The 25,192-nt window shown below is 43.2% G+C and overlaps 1 protein-coding gene across 1 annotated transcript in view; it reads right to left on the bottom strand.

Annotated features, from left to right (window-relative positions):
* The window catches only part of reln (reelin), a 102,519-nt gene extending 86,814 nt beyond the window's left edge, over positions 1 to 15,705 (bottom strand). Inside the window, exons 1-3 of the mRNA XM_040131962.1 lie at positions 15,660 to 15,705; positions 14,925 to 15,163; positions 6,845 to 7,118 (exon numbers count right to left, since the gene is read on the bottom strand). Coding sequence (XP_039987896.1) covers positions 6,845 to 7,097 — 253 coding nt within the window. The 5' untranslated portion in view covers positions 7,098 to 7,118; positions 14,925 to 15,163; positions 15,660 to 15,705. The remainder of the gene's footprint in view (positions 1 to 6,844; positions 7,119 to 14,924; positions 15,164 to 15,659) is intronic.
* Between the last annotated feature and the right edge of the window lie 9,487 nt (positions 15,706 to 25,192).

The following is a 25,192-nucleotide window of genomic DNA, read 5'->3' as shown; positions in this document are numbered from 1 at the left end:
AAAAAGGATCCATCACTTTTCAAAATCCAGCTTAGAGCCACTTGGTACTCCTTAAAGACAATGAACACTGGTCCATTGTTAGGAGGTAGATTGGGATGAGAACATTAGCATGAGTTTGCATAGACACACAGAGCTCTCATATGTAGACCTGCTGTTTGAGCTTTCTGAGAAGTCAAAAAAAAACTGGATTTATGTGTACAACCTGTTTGTAAATTGAAAATAGACATCAAAGAGGCAGAGGCAGAGGCAGAGGCAGAGGGGAGGGACTGTAATGTGCCAATAAAAAAATCATTTAAATAGACTGTTGAAGGGAGGGTCCCTTGGGTTTCTATTAGAAAACTTAGGCAGCAAATACAGTGTGGTTGAGATTCTTCCGTACCCTCAGGGTGTAGAGTATATTGTGTGGGCTCTGTGAGCTGGTGTTCTTTTTCCCACTATGGTTTACCATAGAGACTGATATACTTACAATGACTGAAATACAGCAATCCTCATCATACTTAATCTTCAGAAACAACAGATATGAAAGCAAGTAACCAACAAGAACACAACCATTGTGCTTCAGACATGTAAAACCTCATCATGCCACAATAGTTTGGATGATTTACATGTTGCTAAAGGTGTGCTAGTAGTAGAATCGTTTAGTGTTTGTGCTGTCTAAAACTTATACCCGCTGACACCTGAAAAGGGACACAAGGGAAACACAGCAAGCAGGTACATACTAGGGGAGCGGGAGTCTACCATCTGCACACCCGAGCTTGTATTATCAACAGAGAGGCACTCCAAATCGGCCAACCCCCAACAGGCAAGCACACACTCCAACATCCTGAAAATACTTACGCCCACTCGTCTGCCCACTCATGAAAGTTACTGAAAACACAACTCACATTTGCTTGTTAAGAGTTTTCTTGTTTTGGCTGAAAAATGAACCCGTTGAGGAAATTGAAAATAAAAAAATGTAAGAGTTCCTTGCCGCTTGCCCAGATAAGACTGGCACAGGCACACACCTCTGCCTGGCATGGATCCACTCGCTGCCTTCATTTTTAGCTCCATCTACCACACCTGGCACCATGCTGTCATCATTCTGGCACCAGCCTGGCAAAGGCTAACAATGTCACCATTATCTGAGGCGATTCGCCGTGCTCTGATGCAATAAACCAATTTTCCATAACTGTAGCATATAGGTGGCATCTGGCCCATCTCAGCTATCATGGCTTCAAGTTCTTCAGAGCTGCTGCAGCTCACTGATTCTTTATGAGAAAATACAAAGGTAGAGACACAGCAAATATATCTGTCACTGCCAGTTTGTTATTGCATCATTACATTTTCATAGGTTTGTACAGTAACTCATTATAACTAGAGCATGCTCTTCTAAAATCAACTTGACACAGCCATTTAGCACCTGACAGGGGGAAAATGCCAACCTGTTCATGTTATCGTGTCATATGCTGTTGTAAGATTGACACAAAGAATTGTAATAGCCCGCTGATCAGGACATTTGTGGTTAGCCAGCGGAACGTCTGACCTGTCTCTATGTCATGATAGATCACCCACTAGGAGCTGAGTGCTGTGTGCATGGCCAAGCGTGCATGTGTGACAAAGGGAATATTCCGAATGAATATCCATTCTCATTTCTCGCCCATCTGCTCCTTCGTATAAAGGAAACTGGCATATCTCAGTGAATACAATGCTCTTTAAATGGTTCATCATTCAATGTCCACAAAGACAGAACATCCAAATGCACCCAGCAAGCCCATACAAACAGTAACACTTGACACACTTCCCTCTACTCAGTGAAGTGACCTATTCAGACAAAGCAGCAGGAGGCAGAGAGGCTGAAGAGCTAGGAAGCTAATGAATACACGGGTTTGGACCACTTGAAAGTGCAAGTGCTATCCGCATGTTGCTTTTCCTTTGCTCACAAGAGAGCCCTATTAAACCATTAGCCCCTATCCCCTCTACTCTTTCCTCACTCTTGCCTCGTTTACAGTGTCCCTGCTCCCCTAAACTGGATGTCTGCATGAAAACTAGGCCAGTCATTTGATGGTTCACTGACCAATGCTTGCTGCACTGTAGGAAATACTTAGAGTTTTCCTCGTCTTTTTAATAGATAAATGTAAATCACTACAGTTAAGCTGAACATAGATGCAAGGAGCACTACACTGCTGGACAGGAAGAGTAGGGACACCGGCCAAATCTAATCACTCTGCAGGAACAGAGCTCCAAGCAATGCAGCACTGACAAGAAGTGGTCAGAGGTCAGAAAGAAGACCCTTAATGGTCCCCTCAGAGGTTAAGTGCTGCAGAAGGTGATGATGACATCCAACGGGCTGCTTAAGTCACAGCAGATTGATCCCACTTTGGCATTCAATCTAAAGACAGAGACGGCTTTGAGCACCTTCTGTGAAGACTTAAAGATGGGTCCTAGTTTCCATGACGTCTCACTGTGGCTATACTGATATGATCCTGGTGTACGGTAAGATAATATCTGCTTTTCTACAGCCTTGTGTGTGACCTTCACTTCAACATGGCTGTCTTGTTGTTCAGCAGGCATCAGTCAACAGAACACTCACAGAAAAACTCCCCCAACCACAACAAGTAATCAACTTTGCAGGCAGATAATGGCCTTTTTCCCATTGCAAGGCACACTGAGTTGATTCTGGTGGTTGGCAGGAGAGCTGCTGAAGTAATTTACAATGTCTAATCTGATAGGTTATCATGGGAAGAGCTGATGGCATTTTGTGGGGATGAATTTATCTCCAAATTCCCATTAAGAATGTCATTTAGTGGCAAAGTCCAAATCTCCTTGAAATGTTGATTGTTTCTTGGGCCTCTTCAATCATTTGCACATGAAAAGGTCCGTGGATCAGGGACTGCCGTAGAGACCGTCGACAGATTAGCAATGGCCATTTCAGCCTGTAGTGTCAACTAGTTCTCTAAGCAGTTCTACCCTCCGTCACCTTCCCTTGCACCCTTGTTTCGCCTTCTGTTTTCTATTGTGGCAGAGTGATAGAGACACGCTGCAGGATCCCATTGAATATTGTTTGGTTTTCAATAGTTTGATAGGAACAATAAATATGGTGAGAGGGAGAGCTACGCTACCAACCTGAACCTGCGTGCCTCAGCAGGGACCTGTGTGAGTGGCTCATTCAGTGCTTTACCCTGACATCACTAACCCTGCATATGGATACACACACAAAACTGTACGCTATTTGCAAATACACATGCTGTCATTACAAGCACAAACTCAAGCTTTTTAAAATAACAGACTAATTGACACCAGAAAAAGCAGCGTGTTCTGTCTAAACATGCGCTGTGCTCGAAACCACTGGCATGATAAACACAACTGTAGATTTCATCTAAAGTGCACAAGCATAACTACAAAGTAGGATGAAATCGACAGAAAAATATGGTAAAAATTCCTTGACATACAAAGACAATCAATCTCACTGGCCCCATTTCTGCTCATGCACCTCCATTCTTCCAGCTATTCTCCACTGACTTGCAGATGACATTGCACTGCTGTTCCATTCCTTTGCCAGTCTTTTCCATTGTGCTTTCTAATCTGACTGCATAACACAGTCGAATGATGTCCCCTCTATTCAAGATTTGAATCCAATGTGCTTTAGTGGAAAGGCCATGTTTTCCAATACTAAGACTGACTGTTTAGAGGAATTTCGCCTCTTCCTGTTCTCCCACTACTGTGTGACCACCTCTCCTTTACACTGTTGTTCATCCATGTAAATGAGCATGCAAGGTTTCCAAAGCAGGGGGACAAGAAACAACAGGAATGAAAAACAACACTTTTTGATTTACTATGTTTAGAAACTGGGCTCTGGGTTTTTGTATTGTGGTGTTGCTTCTTATAAACATGTGGTTGCTGTATGGTGAACATCACGCATTCCCACAGCAGTGTTAAAAGAGGTCAGACACAAAATGAAAAAAATGCTTAGACATTACTGAAATAAGGAACCGCTTCTTGAGTGTGGCAAAAGTGGTTCAAAAGGGTAATTTGATTATTTAGAGGACAGGCCCAAATCCCAGAGTGACCTCACTTCTTTTTGCTTCTCTCTCTACTCTGAAAGATAAGGCTATATGTGGGCAGTATGTGAGTGTGTGTGAGTGAAGCTTAGTTTCCATTTGTCTGGTACAAGGATTGACCCTAGAGTCTAAATGTGAGCACACAAAACTCCAAAGATCTTTTCATTTCTCCTCCTCCTGTTTCCCAGCAGTTCCGAGTGTCTCTACAGTATTTCTGTTTTCATTTTTATCCACCATGACCCTGCCAATACACCCACCCTCTCAAATATTTTACACAAAGAGTAATGTAACCTCTCTTGGTCATTTCATTCTGATAGCTAAACAGAGTAATCTTGTCTGCCACACACATTCAGAATACGCTGCCCACACATGGTCTTATCACTCAAATGCAACAGAGAAGCGAGAGGCAGTGAGGTCAGGTCAGAAACCCAATTACTGTACGACAAATTGTCCACTCAGAATCTTCCTCTTGCTCAGGACTGAATGCTGAGGTGGTTCTTTGAGACACTAACCTGTCTCTTTTATAAGGGGTCATCTGTCTCTTTTATTTTCCTAACTTTCCCTCCCTACACTAACAACCTCTCTCCTTCGTGCTCTTCTTCAGTTTTTTTTTTTTTTTTAAGTCTCTTCAAACACACGGCCAGCATCTCTAAAGCCTTCCTCCCACCATTTCCACATGCAGCACTTTCAGTGGTTAGATGACACATTGCTTTTAGAAGATTACACCAAATGTAATCCAAAACTAATTCCCAGAGCGCACATAAAAAGCAATGACAAAAAAAAAAAACAATTGAGACCAAACCAAATAATAGAAGCATGCTGAAATATAAAAGTTCATTTGCAGAAATGAACAAAAAATGTCACAAGAATACTTCCCTTGCCCTATTCTTCACATCACCAGAAGATTTACTGTTTTTCCCTTGCTATGCTTCTCTCCCATTCTGTTTTCAGCAGAGCAGGCAGGTACATGTGCACCCTCAATCCAAGTCTGTGTATGTAGCACTCAAACCACCCGACTCCTGCCACAGTGAGCTAGGCAGTGGCCGTGGTAAGAACATTTAAGGATGCATGTAACCATTAAGGTTTGAGAGGATGAGAGAGAGGTGTAAAAGGGGTAGAAACTGGGATTACTCATGATTGCACAACTAAGCACCCAGCCAGCCACGTTTCACTTGCTCACTTGCCATTTATCTTTCCATTGTCAAGCAAACTCAGTCAAAACCCCAGATATTTAACAGCGAGCTGCCCCATCATGTGCCAAAACATAGGACGGAGAAAAAAAGTGAGCAGCTTAGAACCCTGTCATTTTTTCATGCAAGCCCCAGTGCTGGTACCTTATCAGCTCAATCCTCTCATCGTCATTTAAATCTCCCCCTACTCCATCCGATCCCAGCCGTGGCCCTATTTAAATCTCTCCCTCCTCCCAGTCCACTACATTTCTCATGCTAATTATTTAAACCTCTCCTTGCGCTCTATCCCTCCCGTCCACCAGCTAGTTATTCAAATCTCCCCCCACCCGTTCTCTTTACAAGCCCGGCCCCCGTTAAAAGGTGCTTGACTGAAGGGTTGATCCGGGCTGTTGTTTTTAGACAGATAATACTGCTTCTTCCAGACTCCTCTCCTTTCCTGCTGTTTTCCTGGCCATCTCATATCCTTTTACTTTCTATATACAATTACACTGCTGTACATATCCTTTTTGCAATCAAGAGGTTTATTTGCCATGATAATGGAATGCAGTTGTTAATAGCGCAAGAGCAGTGTAATAAATCCACTGTTTGTCATATCTAATTAGGTAGAGTACAACAAAGACAGGGTTAGTAAAAGATATGGGCAATGTACACAAAACGTGTGTGTATTTAGGAAGCTAGATATAATCAGTAACATACATAAAATGTGTATACGTCCAACTCTTAGAGAACAGGAGGGCGCATGGGAATGTGACCTCAGTCTGTCTGTGGGGGCCTGTGTGGGTCACTGTCCCCAGTGTTAAGTGAGTGGTGAGAGTGAGTGACTGAGCAATTGTGAGACAGTTTGGGAGGACGGAGGGGATCTTTTTTTCCAGGACCAGGTGCCAGCGCATCATTCTGGGAGAGGGGACATTAATCCCCGTCTCCTCTAACACTCCGAGCATGGTTTACTGATCTCTTAATCTTTATTTCTGTCAGTCAGAGAATCTCTTTCTATGGTGCTCTGTTTGTCCGCTCGCGCTCGCAGTTTTCACACTCTGCCTCTCATTCAGTTGGAGGGATCTCGCTGTTAGTCCTGTGGAGAAGCCACCTACACATGGGAGCATCAGGATCGCGGATCAGTAAAACACCAAAGCTGCTCAAAGCACTGAACAGGAGTCCCACTCAGCATCACTACTTATTACAGTTACATAAATGCTGGTTTCCAACAGCAGCCACCCCACACAAACTGCACACTCCCACATGCACACACCACAGCAATATATTATGTGTGAAGCAAAACACCTGCAAGAAATGTATTCAATTACACGTGTGTGTATAATTCTTGATAATGAAGTTGGTTTAATATCTTTAATGTAATGTACCTTAGGCATAATAACAAATTTAGCTAAATTTAGTAATGTCTATTCATCAAGAAAACATCTATAATTTCAAAGTGAATTTCTTTCGTAAATGGAAAGTTATTCTAAAATAATTCAAGTTGTATTTTCACAACCACTGACTTTTACAATCGGATCAATTAAAAACACTTATTTTTATGTTATTCATTACTGAAACAATAGACCCCAATCGCTTCAGCATGCAGTAAAAAAAACTGGATACCGTAGGGGGTGTGCTCACCTTGGTACTCCTGTCCAGGGGTGTAGGCAGTGGGGTTGCCCGTAATTTGGAGGGTGAGTAGCACCTCTCCCCCACCTTCTGCCACCCCGGCTCCCTCCAGCTCCCCATGGTGGGTGCACAGGAAGAAGAAGGGGTTGAAACGGGGGTAGAAGCTCGCAGGGGGCGCCCCGAAATCCATGCTGCTGCTCCCCAAGACTAGGGCCAGCAGAGCACAGCCTAAGGCACCCCCGAGAGAGGCCCGCACCATGGTCATCTGCCCTCACCAAGCGAGGGACTAAGGAGTGGAGGCGGGTGAAGAGGTGAGGAGATTGAGTGGGAGCAAGGAAGGCACAGGTAGAGTTCCAGAGGACAGCTCTTGGAGTCCACAGATGAGTCGAAAGTCCCAAAGTGTGTGCTCGAGAGTGTGTCTGTGTGTGTGTGTATGTGTGAGATTTATGTGTGTAAGTGTGCAGGCTTGTCTGTGAGGAAAACTGTAGAGCTCTGTTCTTCTGCTTCCTCTCCCTGTCCTACCTTCACTCTCGGGGAGTTCAGAGCTTCGCCTGTGCTGTCCTGCTCTGGCGTTTAAATACCTCACCCCCTCCCTCTGTTTCCCTCTCTCCTCCCACCCTCCCTCCCGTCCTCTCTCTGTCTCTCTTTTGCTCTAACACCAGCTCCACGCGTATTGTATGCGCACTACGAGACGGCCTCCCTCCTCTCTCTCATCCAGCTCTTCTCTCCTCCCTCTTCTCTCTCTGCCAGTCTATCACTCTGCCTTTTCCTTAATCTCTTCCTCCCCCCCTCTTCTCTCCTTCTCTTTACCTCTCACTAAACCACTGTGTTACTCCACATTGCACTCTTGTATCCCTCTCTTGAGACCTTGGCTGTCTTATCTCTATGCATCTGTTAGTTTCTTCATCCCTAACCAGCCCTCTGACAGATCCCTTTCACTCTCCCCTCTTTCCTTTGTCTTTTTGCCCATCCACCAGACTGTCTCCTCCTCTCCCACCCACTATCACACCTCCTTTCTCCCTCCCTCTTCCGCTCTCTTCACCTCCCTCTCCTTCCCCGTCTCTGCTTCTCTCTCTGCCGCTCTCCCACCTCTCCCCCCTCCCCTCTTTCGATCTCCCTCTCCCTCTTTTTCCAACCCTGTACCTCTCAGTCTCTCCTCTTGTCTTCAGCAGCGCTCAGGTTTGTTTTTCTTCTTCTCTACTGTTGCTTTTTTCATGGGTTTTCCATCAGAATCTCCTTTTCCACAGGATTCTCCAACTTTTTTCCCCCTGTCAGAGTATTGTGCGCCGCCTCTCTGCTCTAGATTAACCCACCACTATACTGAAGACACCAGCCATAATGCTGCTTTCTCTCCCCCACCCGTCTCAGCTCATCAAATGATGGATAAGTATATCTCTACCATCCTGTACACACTCCCCTATCTTGCTATCTCCTTTTTCATCCAGGAATAAATACAAAAAAAAAAAACATGAATCTTCACCCCTCACACTTTTCAGCCACGCACTCCCTCAATGTCTCTCTCTTTCTCTGCTCATCCATTTCTTGCTCTGTGTGTAAATCATACATTTTGCCCCCCCCAGATTATTCTTTCAGCAGACCTTGTGGATACAAAAAGATTAATTTTCCAAGTGCATCACAAATGCAAAAATGTTCCCAGTGGCTATACAATACCTTCCATGGTACAAGGCCAAAGTGAAAAACCACATAAAATAAATTATCAAAGTAAAGGGGGGAACTTAAAGAACTTGCTGTTGACAACGATGAGCGTCACCTCTGGTGTTTCTGTTTAGCTGCCTGCTGGGTTTGTGTGTTTAAGTGCCTATTACAGACATAAACACGTCAGCAAATTACACACACTATCAGCTGCTTCGCGTCCGACGAGCCTGACTGACCCTCAGCAGGAGCACACGGGCAGGCCGGCATGGCCAGATGCTTTAACAGTCTAAACCCTGAATCACACACACACACACACACACACACACACACACACACACACACACACACACACACACACACACACACACACACACACACACACACACACACACACACACACACACAAGCAGATACACACAGAAGCAAAATGCATGTGTACTCTTATTTACAAATAAACACATATGAGCTGCATATACTGCCTATTTCCTCTGTGTCCTCACTTTGGTGTCAAGAAAGATTTATATTTGGCTCAAGTGAAATAAGTCACCTGCCAGGCCAGCTGCTGCTCCCAGGCCAGCTATAGTCACTATGTTTATCCACACAGAAGTACAGACATTCAAGAGGGCTGAGAAATAAATGCGAATATTATGCAACTTTAAAGGGGAACTGTACTCCCTTTGTCGATTTCTGTTTCTATTTATGGTGGCCGGACTGATCTATTTGAACTTGCAAGTAACTTACAAATAAACTACACCGCCTAGAGATGCTTCAAATAGAGTTACTTACAATCAGTTTTTTGAAGAAAACCTGTGAGTTTCAACGCTGAAATAAACTTAACACTCTCTCTTTCTGTCAGGTTTGAAACATAAAAATGCAAAACGACAGCTCCAAGCTCTCCTCATCATCTTTACAGTCTTTCACAATTCGTTCTCCACTGAGTGCACTTTATGTCTGGTGAGATTCATGTGTTTGAGTTTTAGTTCTTCTTTTTTTTGGTTTGTTTTTTTCATCCATGGGAACTAAGTACAGCAATAACTCTCTCCCAGAATCTTAAATCACTAAGTTATCACAGTGGCTCAAAAGAGGAAATAATTCTTTTCTTCATATAGAGGCCACAGTTATACTGTGACCATACCCCTGCAGCTCTGCATCCCATGGGACAACACAACATCAGAGGGCTAAATAAAGTGATGTGGAAAGCGTGACAGCGGCTCCACAAGAACAGGTGTGTTTTAATGTTTGGTGTTTAGTTTATCATGACTTCTAAGACAACAGGAATGAGAAAGAAAGTGTAGTAAGAAAAAGTGTATGGTCCAACTAAAGGCAATAACTTTTCAGAAACACTGTGCAGAGTGTGTCCTCCCTAGTTGCTCAAGGAGGTCAGCTAGGTGGACAAGTCTGCTGAGAATGGAGAGCGAGGTCAGAGGTTATCTCAGTTCTCCTTTGCTGTTCCTCTCAACCAGTCCACTGCCACCCTCCAGCCCCTCATTGCCTTAATTAAGCACTTTTAATTAATCTAACTGCATTAACTCACCGGTGAGACTTCTTAAAGAGCTTAAGTCCTCATGTGCAGCTTCGATAGCATTCCACTCTGTAAATGTTGCCATATGTAGTTACAGCTTTGAGCCTTCACTGAAAAAAATGTACCTCTTAACTTTCAAGTTTTGAAGTAAGTGGATAATCTAACAAGAAGTTCCTTTTGGGTGAAATAAAAGCCACATTGCCCCATATTTTTGAGCAGTGCCACCTTTATACAAGTAAGCTGACCCACCTTAGAGATGTCACTTTTCAGAAAATCACAATGTGTAAGGTTTTGATGTTGAAGCCCTCTAATTGAGGTACCAAAAAGCCTTTTTAATCCTCTTCACTAGCTGTATGGTCAAGCACAAATGTTGATATTTCAGTTTTCACAGTTAAAATCAAATGTGAATGGGAAGATGAAATCCAATCGCATGTGTTCACTGGAAGCACGTCAATGTATTCCAATCCTAGGTATTAATTGCAATCCATCTCAAATGGATAAAAACACAATGTGTATATATTTGACTAAAAGACACAAGGGGGCACTAGTTTCAAGGTGGAAAATGTAAAATATACAGTTTTTGTTTTTAGGTGGTTCCAAGATGTCCAGTTGGCTCCAGACTTCCCGATGTGGTTGTCTTATTAATATCCCACTGGCAATGTGACTGTTACGCATTACTTCACACTAAAAAACATTACACCTGCCAGCCAACTGGCAAACACATCTCCTCACCTTTATTTGGAGAACCTCCACATAGAGAGTTGTTAAAGAAAATGCATTAAAACTAGCGAAGAGGCTGCTGTATAAATCAAACAGTAATATGTGATATGATATGATAGTGATATGATACCTCGTGAGAACTAATTGTTGAGTAGCTACAAGGAAGTTTGTCATTCTACGAAAGGATTGAGGGGAGAATGTGAGGCTGAGCAATGTGATACTCTGAAAATCAGATCTTTGTTTTTAAAAATCGAAACCACAATCTCTTTCTACCAGTCAAATGGCACTGCCCTCTACGTAACATTGAAGAGGTGTGACACCCAAAGGAGTTCAACAATCTTTCAACATCACTATCACTGGCCCATTGCCACTGTGGAGCTCTTTAACAACCTCAGTGACCTTTGCCAGAGAGATGGGCAAAGTTTTCCCCAAGTCCACGGAGGATGTGTAAGTCAGGAGTTTGTTAATGCTCCCTCTGTCGTTCTGTTCTGACTTGAGGACGGCAGTGCTCCACTGGTAACAGTTAAAATTCAGCGTCAGCTCCCAGCTGTTAGTCCTGTGAACCTACGGCACATTCTGAGAATGAGAGACCCGTCATTATGCGACTGCGTGGGTGTCCTGGGGGGATTATTCCTGCAAGGAGGCTGGGAACATGGAACCTGAAAAGACCTGGTTCAAAGCTGGAAGGTCTTCGGTGCCTGCCACAGTTGCAACAGAAGAACCTGCTGGGGAACATCAGCAGTGGACGAGGCTTTCAAGCTGAAGAAGGCGGCTTTTCAGGCTTGGAGAGGCCAGGGACCACTTTAACCAACAGACTTTTGGTTGGCCTCAAAGACTTTCTGCTAAATACTGACAGGTCAAGATGGGGAGCAGGCCTTGCCCACTAAACTAAGTAAACAGGTCCACTGGAAAATTTTAGAAATCTCATAATACATTTTTAATAACATGTCCCCAGTATAATGTTTGCCTCTGATACGCCAACTGAGCCCAGCAAACTATAAAATTCATCAAGTGTAGCCTCTTTATTTTGTTTATTTAAAACATGTTTATATCCTGGATGGACAATGTAATAAATAATGAAGTGGATGGCCACTATATTTCTAGAGTATAGTTTACATGGCTGGTATACTGACAACCCACACAGCCTATTATTTTTAATTAGCCTCACTTATTTAGACAAAAGCACTGTGTTTAAGTCTCTTCATACATTTCACTGAGACCACTGCATTGACACAATGGGTTTGCTGATGCAAAAATCTCAGGGTTGTCAGGTAAAAAGCTGATCCTGGCTCAGATTTTTCCAGAATGCAGTCCACTGTCTTCCACTGGTCAACTGAATATGTACAATCACATTTTTCAGGTAGAATCTGTTGTAGCCCCATGTTTTTTATTTTTTTGGTTTGAACATGGCCTTAGCCTTTTAATGCCAGTTCTTACAGATTTTACATCTGCCTTCCAACAGCAGCACTGTTAATAACATTTAATGCTTCTGTCCTCAGACTAGAGGCTTGCATCTGAGCAGCGACATAAGGTAGCATCAGATTAGAAAGAATGTGAGTGTATCAAACACACACACACACACACACACACACACACACACACACACACACACACACACACACACACACACACACACACAAACACTATATGTCACCAAAGACAGTAATTGTGTCATAGTTCATCATTATAAAATGTTAGTGTGCTCAAACACACACTCACACAAATCCATTTGCCCAAAATGAGAAGACTTGAAATGTTAGCAAGGTCCCACCTCTCTAAGATAGAAAGAACATGAGCACAAAGTGTTTTGTGATTCACAAGAGGCAGAAAGATGGTGAAGCATCTAGTGTGTGCCAGAGCCATCTGTTTTACCTGTAGCGGTCTTTATCAAGAGCAGCACACATCTCCATACCTGATGGCCTCTGTGTGTTCTTCATGTAGGTCCTGTCCTACATCCATCCTTATTATACCATGGCGATTCTGCAGCCCCTTCCTCTATACACACACACTAATACACACTTAAACACACACACACACACACAGTGTGCGACTGGGGGCTATCGTTCTCCATTATGAAAACTAGGTCGGGGAGGAGTGGGCAAGGGGAGTGGGGCAGTAATTATTTTTATCATTATTAATTTCCACCTCAAGGTTGCGCCAGGGCTTTTTTGTCTGCTTCAATCTTCATTTCAGACCCCCTGCATCCACAGACACACACACATACACACCGCCACCATCACTACCACTGTCTTTGAAAAGGCTGCGTGCCAAACAAGGCAGAACAGAGGGTGGGGGCACAAAAGAGGAAAGAGCTCAAAGGGATGGAAAGAGTGTGACGGCAAGGGACAGAAGAGAAAGCAGAGGCAAAGGAGGCAGGAGGGGCTGGATGTGTCGCTTCATCACTCACCGGACCCTAATTTACACTAACAGGTTGTTTACTCGATATGGCAAATGATAATAAAAGCCTGGGCGTTGGAGGAGGGGAGAAGGCAAAAAAAGAGAAAAAAGAGAAAGAGAGGCCCTGCGGGAGCACTTCAGCTGTGATGGCTTGCACACTCCAATTAGTCCCATGAAAAGCTTGTCCCCCCTGAAAGGAGTAAAGGAGGGGTGTGTTTCTCAATGTGTAAAAACCAGCCAGGATCACCCCAAAAACTCGAAGCCCTGTCACAGAGGGAGGGCTGCAGTCACATACATCAAGGGTCTCACTGGGCCAGCACACAAGAACTTTGGTATTCAGGTCTCAGCAGTGGGCACATGCAATGAAAACCCTCGCACAAAGACACTTGAGTTTCTTGAGATGACACGGACTTGGTTTTTACTGTAAGTGTTGGTTTAGAAACTGACACTAAATAGATTTATCTTTATGATTGCAAATATTAGATCTGACAGCGCACACCACGGCTCAAAAAAGTAAGACATAGTTATTTTGAGTCAGTTTGCTGACACATAAATCCATGTCTGTGTTTTTCCATTGTAACCTAGCCCTAGTTTAAATCAATACACATAGGAGAGATCTTTTTCCATGTGTACTGCTGCCACAGAAAAAACTAGAATGGCACTGAGTAGAGCGCATACCTTCACATGGGCCAAATATTGACGAAAATTTCGAAAAATCCCCTATATGGCAATGTTAAGGAAAGTGATTAAAAAAAAATTCCTGGATTCGTTCCTTTAACCAGATCTGCAAAAACCTTTGATGGCTTCTTCCCTGGTCCCTGCCCCATCCCTCCATCAATTTTGTGCAAGTCAGTTCAGTGCTTTTTGCATAATCCAGCTGAAAAATAAACCAACAAGCAGATACAGGTGAAAACATAAACTCCTTGGTGGAGGTAATTAAATGCCACTTTTCGACAAACACTGAATTTTATCTCTGAAATATAGAAACAACATGGGCATTTTACAGTAACTTGTTGAATGGCATCCGTTATCTGTTCGTGTTAACTGTCCCAACAATGGTTCAAAGTCAGATACAGAGAAGATAAATGACACAAGGTCTCTACATTGATTTAACACGTAGACAAATGCAAAATATTAATCAATATCGGCTCCGAATTCCTTAGCATTGTGAGATAAGGTATTTTTCAACATTAGTGTTACTTTCACAGGAAATAATGTATTGAGCTTGATGTAAAAAATCATCAATTATGGTGTTCGGAACTATTGTACAATTTGGTGAAGATCCAGGTAATAATTCGGATCTGGTGTAAGAAAACGCTGAATACACATTACAAAGCTGCACTTACTATGTTTTATGAAAAATAAATCATTTATATTATCAGACTACTTCCTTCTCCTTTTAGTGTTCTATTATAATAGCTACGACAGATATTTGTAGGACTGTTTGGCCTTGGCAGAGGTATGCGCTATACTAGGTGCTATTATAGTTTGAAAATGTTTCACTTCCTCTTGTATGAAGCATTCAGACTTTTCTCATCTTTGTTGCAACTGCTAAAATGATTACAACAGTTAATCATGTGATGTTTTATAATCGTTTGGTAATTGAGTGAGTGATTTATGATTGCAATTGGAAAAAGTGGTCTAATTATACTTAAAAGTTCCTAAAAATAGTAAATGTTTACATGAAAAAGTGATCATAGAATATAGCTGTACTGTTCAGTGTGCTCTTTCAGTAAGCAGCAGAGTTTTGGGTCCAGACATTTGATGTTTTTTCAGTCACATTTTTCAGCTCCTTACCTTTTGAAATGCAGCGCTGCCAAACATGAGCCCCCCTGGGTGATAAGAGGCCCCTGTCCTGTCTCTTCCACCCAAGATTAGGCCGAGATTCTCTGGAAGTGGCTTCACTGACACCTTGACAAATGAAGCTGTCCAGTAGCCCAAGTGGAGTATCATCCTTTGGAAAACAGTAGGATCAACATTCCCCACATACTGTGGTCCTCCTCTCTCACATAAACGACTGACCAGCAGACTCAAATCTGTTGTTTGGACAAAGGAATATAAACTCTCTGAGAGCTAAGTGGATGGGTAGAAACTTGTCAAAGTGAAACTGTTGCTTTTACAAAACTTTGCAGACACAATTAGACAACAATTACATATGGTGTATAAGTGACTGTGTGTCTGAGATCAAAGCAGGATAGAAATCTTGATAAAGGAAGGGCAGAGTCAGTTGTTTTTGTTTTTTCCAGTTTAAGGCCACATTAAACTCCTGACCACCACTGCAACGCTCCAAGGCCTTATCTAAATGTAAACTAAGTGAAGCCCTGTTGAAGAATAACATGCTTTTCACAGAAAAAAAAATTACATTGACAATATTTTCTATAAAGGTGCTGATAAAACATGTAATAATTAAAAGTTGAAACAACATTTTTGTGTGTATTGCATAAAGACTGGTTGCTTTCAGTTGAGCTTTTTCCAAATTAATTAACTCTTCAAGAGTTTAGCTTTTACAACCCGGAATACTGTAAAGTGTACCTTAGCCTGTGAAGCACCAAAACCAACACTTCTCCTTTAAGAGAAGAGTCGACACTGTCTGGAGACCAGCAGTGTGTCAACGCCATTTGTTACCCAGGTGAGTTACACTCCTGAGCTGATTGCTGGTCACAGAGCATTTCTCTTTGTTCTCATGACTAAACACATGTTGATGGAACACATGGGTCTTGTTCTGAAGTACAGAAAGAAAAATGCGTTGACTGATGGACATCTCAAAGATGGCTTTCAGCCTTTTACTACTCAAGACTTTGAGGGAACACCTGTCTTGGCCAGTCAGAATTCAACATCGGCCTTTACTGCCCCAGGCCCATTTCTCAAGTTTGGCTGTTAGTTTACTTTAGCAGAAATATAAGGCAACCAAGCATATACATGCGGTGCAGAGTTTTAGCACTCACCCCATGGCCTTGTGTCTTACGTCGACGACGACTGCAATTTTTGTCTATCTTTCCAAAAATTACAAGGTACAGTAATATCATTATTGGCTTACTGAGCCCTAAGTTAGCAAAATTTTCAAATTTTAAATTAGCAGTAGCATTCAAAACTGGAGTTTGATTGACATTAGCCGGGCAGCAGGGTGGTGCAGTGGCTAGCACTTTCTGGGTTCGATCCTTTACTTTGTGGAGTTTGCAAGATTTTTAAGATGTTTTTCTGGCCACCTGGCAAAACTAAGTCTAATATTCACTCTCGTTTAGGTCAGGTTTTGGTCCCTGTCAATTTCTGGGGGAAATATCTTGCTCTTTATAGCTGCTCTACGCTCCCCTATGTTCATCAGCTAGCTGCTATGTCTGTCTGCCGAGTAAAGTTGCAGGCCAGAAAGCTAAACAATAAGCTGAAACTCCTTATAAAGCTCCGTAAAGCCAAGGAGGGGAGCTACAGATACTAGTGATAATTCTCTGTAGTCTCATCACTACAAACGACCCCTTTCACATTGTCACATTGTTTTCACATTGTCTTTTAATACATTGTTATTGTATAATATCTATTGTAGCCACTTTGAGAACAGTTCATGTACAAATATTCCATCCAGGCTGTCTTCCTTACCAGACAGAGGCAGGTACTTTCACTGCAGGAAAAAAGTAGAGGTTAGACGAGTGCAGGTGCACATCGTTGTCCTGATGGACTGCTCCCAATTCTGTCTGATTTTTGAGCCACGCTTTATACCACAATGCTGAACCCATGAATTGTCTTTAGAGAAAGCAGTCAAATACTGGGGTTCCAACAGACAACACTGTCTGCAGTGGCTACAGCAAATGTGTCTATATGTCTGTGAGTTTAAATGGTGGAGGCACATGGCCTGGCATCATTTAAGTGTGATACATTTTTCAGCAGCTGTGAGTCATAGTTCATTCTGAGTTCTGAGCATGGCAAAGTGCGTGCTCAGGGCCGCCTTTGTCCCCAGACTGCTGGACGCTTACTTCTTTTGCATTTCCCAGACACAAAATCTGTTCTCCAAACTCCACGTTTTCAGTTCAGCTCACCAGTTCGCTGTCATCACAGCAACCCCCTCCCATCCTGCAGTCATGGTAACAGAGCTGTGAAAGAACAAGCTGAGGAATATGAGACATGGGAGATGACAGACACATGGCCACATTGTGACGGAGACAGACGGAGGGAAGGCTGAATGGTTTGACACCACAGACAGCCATTTCCCCATTCTAACATCCAGCATGCAAGCAATTAGGAAGGACAGGAGGCAGAAGTTGTGTGGAACACAGCAGAGTCAAGAAAAACAGGGATGCTTGTGTTTGAGTTTAAGGGCAGTGAGTGGAAGCAATCGTTGACCATTTTTTGTTTAGAGGGGCATCCATGTATTTTTGGTCCTGAAGGATAATTTTCTGGTCCTGACACGAGACTAGTTTCCTGCATAAAAGAGGTCAACTGGCCTACCTAATGACATTAACTTTTTAGCATTCTAGCTCCAAAGACCCTCTGTTACTCTTTCTGCATTCAAGAGAGCATATGCTATGAGTGTGGCTGAAAATCAATGAGATAAATAATAGAGAAATGTTCTAACATCTGAAATCCTGCACTCACAAAACCCCTCTGCGTTCGTATAAATTCTTATAGCCTAATAAATAAAATATTGATTTTAGTGTGGTTGGTGCAAATGTCCATGAACTTGTAACAAAAAAAGTAAGACAAAACAGCTCTTGTTCTCATTTCACTGTGTCCTGCATAATCTGAGCTGTTTTCAGGCATTGTGCTCAGCAACAGCCTGGGAGAGGTTGCTTTTTTGTTTGTGCAATAGATGCACAGCATGTCTGGCACACACATAATAAAACAGATATATCCCAAAAGATACCATTCATCCCAAGACACCAGCTCAGGCTCTCACCTCATACACGACAGAGAGTGCATAAACACACATGCAGTGATAGCAGGGACAAAATGCTCATATACACTCAGAAACACTGTTAAGATACACACAAACCCTCACTCACACAGTGCTAACACACACACAAAGTGTAAATGTGTATGCACACACACACACACGCACACACGCACGCACATACTGTATCTGTTTACAGTTGCAGATACACTCACATTAAAAAAAAGACAGTGGGAGGAGGGGGAAGGGGGCACTGAGGCCACAGAGCATACAACAAAAAGCAAGAAGACAGCCTTGAGCTATGAGTTCAGCTAAATAAATAAATAAATGAAAATCTCATTTTAAACCAGTAGCTTCACACCCCCTCTTGGAGCCCATCCTCCTCCTCCCAGCTCTCCTCCTTCTCCTCCTCCTTCCCATATCCCCGATCAAGGTTTCATTCAGGAGAAGCACAAAGACTGGCTGCCCAGCATCCATCTCTTCAACTCCATCCATCCCAACTATCGTGGGCCTCCAGAGACATGGATGAGAAGCGCTGCACTCGCTGTGTTTTCTGCTTTCCTTTATTCCCACGTTGAATTCTGGCAGTACCAGACCAAACCAGAATCTGACACCTGACAATCAACCTGCAGAGGGGGCAGGGTTGTCAGCCCGTTCTATGTGTTTGTTTAAATCTGCTGTAACAAATTCAACTGGATCCATTTCATATTCCATAGTTTATTATGCCGGACTGTGACAGGTAGAATGATGCCAATTAGAGAAAGGCCCAGATGTCATGGGAGCTTATAAATTCCAGACCGTAGACCACATTGGCACACAGCCTTCCTATTTAATATCCAGGTTTAGCCGGCTTTAACTCCACTGGCTAAACACAGCAACACACTACCTCGTTTAAGCTGAGTTGTAGCCAAATCCATATTGTGCTGCTTTGTGTAAACAAGCAGAGATAAGTAGTGGCTGTGGGCATGCGAATTCTGTGGGTATGGATGGTGTAGAGACACAGTGGATCATAGCTGTTTTGGCATGTAAGCCCCACACAGATGGATGAACATCTGGGCCTGGGGTAAACCAAAGTTGGTTGTAGCCAAATCCATATTGTGCTGCTTTTGTGTAAAATAAGTAGATAAAGTGGGGTGGGCATGGGCATTCTGTAATTCTATGGATGGTGTAGAGACACAGTGGATCATAGCTGTTTTGGCATGTAAGCCCCACACAGATGGATGAACATCCTGCCCTGGGCTGGGTAAAAGAAAAAACCAACACATATTGGTCACACATATCTCTTACACAGAGCACAAAACACCCACTGTCAAAAACCCCCCAAAAACAACGGAAGAAGAACATGTGGTGGTGGGGGAGGCGGTGAGGTGGGGAGTAAATGAGAAGTGATGATACAGATGATAATGTGCCCTTCATCGTTGTGGCTACGGGAGGAGGAGGCCTTTGCCCTTTATTAGCTGGGATCAGACATGACACATATCTCTTACACAGAGCACACACTCAGACTGTCAAAACCACCAACAACAGCGGAAGAAGAGATACATGTGGGTGGGGAGGGGGGGAGAGCGGGTGGGGGGGGAGGAAGTGACAGGATGAGATGATATGATAATGTGCCCTTCATCGTTGTGGCTACGAATAGAGGGAGGGAGGGAGGCCTTTGCCCTTAATTATATGGGTCAGCAGACCAGGAGCTGGTAGTCCCACATGGAGGGGATCAACAAGTCAAACAAATGCACAGACACACAGACAGCTAGTTGATTTCAAAGGAGTCAATCAATGATGAGGCCCTGCTTAATAAAGGGAAACATACCAAAATGCAAATACAACGCAACCACACACACACACACACACACACACAGTTGTATTTATGAATGTCCTCACCGAACACACATTTATGAGCAAATAACAGTCCACAGAAAAATACTGAACAGGAAAAGAGAAAATGATCATATACACGATAACATCTCTGTGGAAGTTGTTTCCTGACCTTATATTCAGCTTTCAATAAAATGCACTCGCATGTTCAACCATGAAAACCAAGGACGATAGCTGTTCCACTACAGTCTACCAATGACAAAGAGAACAGTGCTTCGTGCACACCTGCTCCACCATCATCATCATCATGATGGCTACGGCTGGTAATTAACAGCAAGGGGCAGATACACATCACCACGAACACATGTGTGCGGATACACACGGCCACACCTTTACATAAAGTAAAATGGCCCACTGAATCCTTCACTGTAGGTCCTTCAGCACAGTGCTCCACACACTCATTGATCTAATTACAGGTCAGAGGTCACAAGACAGTCCCATCCTACCACAATATACAATAGGACCTCCCCCACTCACTTCTCCCCATCCTCCCAGCATTTCCCTCATTCATTCATCCTCCTCTCTTCACACCCTTCTGCTCAGCTGTCATCTCTCACTTCGTCTCCTCTAAATGGCTATTGACTGTGCTCACAGAGCTTTCGTTCTTTGTCTGTCTCCATCACAAATGTGTCTGCCAATCACAGGCTTATGTTCTTTGTATATTCACTACCCTGCTCTGACCAGTCCTACATTTAAGAGAAACGGAAAGTAGCATGTTATCTTTTTTTATCTAAAGCCTGTTCTATTAAATTGCTCTCCTGTTCTGGCGTTCCACACTGTTCCAAGTGTTGTTGCTGCAGTTTTTCTTCCAATCTATTTTCTCTGTAGTTGACCTTTTCTCAATCATTGCCCTCTCTCCGAGCTTTCTCTCCTACGCTCCTCCACTGTTAGTCACTCTGTCTCTCTCCTACCCTTTCCTTTATTCTTTCCTTATTCTCTCTACCCATCACATGGTAAGTCTCTAGTTCTTGCCCTGAGGGAAGCTCTCCCTTTCAACTCACTGGACCTAGAGAGAAGAAAAAGCTATTCCTCCCTCTGTGTCGCTGCACTGTGTTTGTTTCTGGTAACCAGCCGGGAAAGTCAATCCTGTGTGCGGCAGTCACTGTGTTACTATGTCACTGTGTCAACATATGGCTGGCTTTGTAGTGCACTGCATGGCAACTCATCTTCCCCTGAACTATTTGTTGGTCATTCACGAGTGTTGTTTTCAATGGTATGGTGCAAAGTATTTAGTATATTTGAGCTTACACAAAATATGTTCTAATGTAGACATAACTGTCTAAATTAAAATAAGAAAGAAAGTCAAAACACTCATTACAAAATCCAAATAACCGGTAGAGAGACCATAGAAACAGGAAGGAAGGGAGCCATAGGTGCCACAAGGAGGATACACATCGTACAAATATATACCCCCCGTACACACCCCACACAGACAAGGCCATGCCTCATTAAACTATCACTCCAACAAGCACCCCCACACACCTTCACTCCTCTCCTCCACTGTTCCTTTGCTACTTGTCCTGCACGAGTGCCCCAGATTTACAACCACTCTGTCGGCGGGCACCGGCAGAGGTTAGTTTGATATACAGTGAGCAGTGAAAGAGGAAAAAAAGAGAGGATAAGAAAAAGAGGAAGAGATGAGAACTGAGATTTTAGCACTCCATTCCCCCGGCACCTCTGCTGATGAGTTTCGCTCTCCTGGCATCAGTCTAGGAAGAGTGCAAAAACTCATCACCTCTCTGGGCAACAGCAAAGGTAATTATGACTAATGAAGTGCGGGCCTTTATGGCCAAACATGGGGCTAACTGCATTTTGTGCTCATAATGGAATACAGAGCGAGACACACTCTGCTGCACTGGCATAAACATTACCCAGACGCAGAATCAAGGTCACCTCAGCAGATTAGAATAGCCTGTAAATGAGTTCAATTAAACGAGTTGCTAATGACTGTTACCTAATGACCAAGTCCTACACTGGCAGCCCAGTGACAACCTATGCAGAGCAAAGCCTTTGTATAACCTACACTGTGTCCATCTACAAGTATATCAATGAATTGTAAGTGTTGCTAAACAAAAATTACACGTCCTTCTGCACCAAAAGAGAATCATTTACTTGATATGCTGCGTAGTGCTCATTTAGTGCTTGGAGATTAATGAGAATAGATTTTGTAAAAGAAAATAATATTCCGCTAAAGTGAAATCAATCATTGAAGTGGTAAAACACACAACTAATTTCACTCCACACAATGAAAAGAGGAGGAAACATTTTGATCGGTTAAAAATCTGGTTGCAATAATTAAACATGAGTAATGAGCTCCCCCATAATAAACCTGCTCCCCAAGCTATGGCTTTCACTATTAGAGAGAAGATCAAGAGAGCACCAGACATGGAGAGATAAGGGGGGGATATGAAATGTTCACAAAACAGTGAGTGAGATCAAACCCATTTGCTTGGACCAGGGTGGAAACTTTCCATGCAATTAAATGGCAATTCTAATTATGAATTGGGAGAGGGGATCCCATCATCAGCAGAAGCTGATGGATTATGGTCATGAGCCTGAGCGGTGCTGTCACAGGGCCAGGCTAGGCTCATTCACCCCGACCACCACTCTATTTGCAATCATTTACGCCAAGCTATTTAACAAGCCATTACGCCATCTCATTACATTTGACGTCACAGCAGGTTGTTTGACCTGGAGCGCCACAATGGGCAGTGAGGGCAGGAAGAGCCAAGCGGCAATTAAAGAATCACCATCATCTTCTGCCTCTGAAGCAAAACATAAACAGATTAAAGACGCACTCAATTGGAGAGAGCATTTCGTTTTAGGGTAGATAAGAAAGTGAAATAATATGTTCACATATTAATCAAGGAGACTCTACATAGCCGGAAATCTTACATACACAAGGGAAACAACTCTTAACTTCTAACTTCTCATATAATGAGAAGCTATAGGTCAATCCCTACCCTAGAACAGAGGAGAGCAAATTAGGGCCCGCAGGCCAAAATCTGTTCCCTGGCCAAGATTTGGCCCCTGAAATCAAATCTAATATTTTTCTCTTTTGGGCCACATTAAAACTTTAAGGCATGTTTTAAAAATCTACTTTAGATATTATGAAATAAATATAAAGTCAATTTAGATCCAATTGAAAAGTCTCAATAAACTGAAGAGGATATAGGACTTTGCTGGACAGCTGCAAAGACAGGTATTTGCACTGGAGCTGTGGAAAGATACATTTAAAAATTAAATAAATACTTTTATAAATCTAGCCAACGGTTTTCCAAACAATTTCTAAAAACATTAATGAAAAGGAAATAATTCAGACATACAGCTTGCTTCTCGACTGCATCTTTAAACGTGTGTTGGACTTTAAATGAATAGTGATTAAAAACAACAGGCTTTTCACCAAATCTAGAGAAACTGTTGAACCTTCTTCTAGAAAATCACGGTACTGTTTTGCAACTTTTCCTCCTACTCACTGCATTGCAATAGCAGACAAACTATTTTTTACAGTATCAATTTCATGATTGTGGTCTTGCCAGGTTTCAGTGAGGAGGCTCTCTATGTGGAGTTCTGCGTATCAGGCCAACACTATACCCCCACTGGAGGTTTAATTCTATAAACATTAGCCTCCCTCCTTCAAGAGATAAACCAGCACAGTCTAAAACTTCTGCACATGGGGGAAATGTTTTGTGGGAATATGAATGAAGACCACAATTCTAACTTTTTCTATCTGTACAATACGTATGGATTAGGTATAAGCTGTTAGACACCGAAAGACAAATATAAACTAGAGTAGGTACTGTTTTTTCAGTGAACTTTAAACAACTGTGGCAAAAATTGACTGCATTTGGAGGAACAGGAAGAGTCACCCTGTGCTCTTGTCCTCCATGCTTCCTTCCTTGGTTGCCTATTGAGGACAAGGCAGGGTTGCTGTACACTGGCTCAGTGGTGGGCCTCTCAGAAGGAGCAGTAAAACTAACCACCAGTGGGGGGTTAAGCTACTCCAGTGTCACTCTGACAACCCACAGTGATGCCGACACACTTCCTCTGCCAAGTTCTGCGGCTGGATCCTGACAAAGACAAAATTGGTTCCCAACTCATCCATTGGGGTCCAAGTCTCACGCCATGGATGAACAAGCTGAATAAATCATACAAGAATGACTGAGAGTGTGTAGAGCCAGAAAGCCTGAAGGAACAACAGAGTGGGTTCTGAGCTTCTTTCATATTAGCAGACTGCCGGCCGCATGGCTGGGGGAGCTGAGCCCTTCGAAGCGCAGGCTGTTGTGAGAGAAACACTGAATTATGCATCTGAGAAGGGAGGGGAGATTCGCTGCTGGCTCCAATACCACCCCCTCCTTCTTTACCTCCTTTCCCATTCACCGACAGATAGATGAGGCATCTAGATTAAGTTTCACAGGAGGACAGCACTGCTCAGGATTGATAGACACTGTGGGGCGTGTCCCTCTTTCTGCTGTTTTCTGCACCATTTCACAGAATTGGGGGAAATGCCACGTTATGCCCTCTCACCCGGCAGGGAAGCGGGTGGGGAAGGTCCTGTCGCCTCTGGCGAAGACGTATGTATGCTCGATGACATGTTGATGACACATTTGGGCCTTTGAAATCAGCCGAGGGTGGTTATGAGGTGTACTGCATCGATTCTCAGGGATGAGGACCATCTCCTGCCACACCTAGAATGACCAATGGGGTCAGAAGGTGACTCTTTTAACTGCTTTCCCTCTCCCTAAAAAAATCAATTCCTTATTAGAACTTCATCGCTATCAGAGAAGGAATGGGAGACCGTTAAAATGAAGACAAAAGACATTCACCTATGTCAGATATGATTATAGATGGTCTCTGGTTTCCCTCCTGTTGTTATGGAGGAATTTCAGTGGTTCAGTCCCTCTTTCATTAGCTGGGCCTGTACTGTTCCTCCTCCTCATTTGAACCCCTTGCTCCTTGTCTCTTGACAGTTCATTGCCAGGCTGTTGGTTCTATTTCTGTCCATTGCCAGAGGCTATACATTCTGCATATTGTGCACGTACAGATGAAACCCACATATGAAACACCTGCCTTCTACACACTGTAAAATATTACATTCAGCATGAGGGTTTTTTTCCACTGCAATTTACCATGTAGTTTCTTGAGAAGAAATCGCTTCTCAAGCCTGGTGAATAATTGAGAGGGTAAAGTAACCTGCTGGTGTAGCTCAAAGACACCAGTGATTTCTTTGCAGCTTTCGCCCTGATTGATCATTGTTTGTCCACCCATGTGCCTTGAAAACCACAGTGTAAACCACAGTCCTGATGTCGTT

The sequence above is a fragment of the Xiphias gladius genome, chromosome 8 (assembly GCF_016859285.1).
Source record: "Xiphias gladius isolate SHS-SW01 ecotype Sanya breed wild chromosome 8, ASM1685928v1, whole genome shotgun sequence".
Lineage (NCBI taxonomy): Eukaryota > Metazoa > Chordata > Actinopteri > Istiophoriformes > Xiphiidae > Xiphias > Xiphias gladius.
The sequence above is the reverse complement of the archived record's forward strand: the minus strand, read 5'-3'. Positions and strand labels throughout refer to the sequence as shown.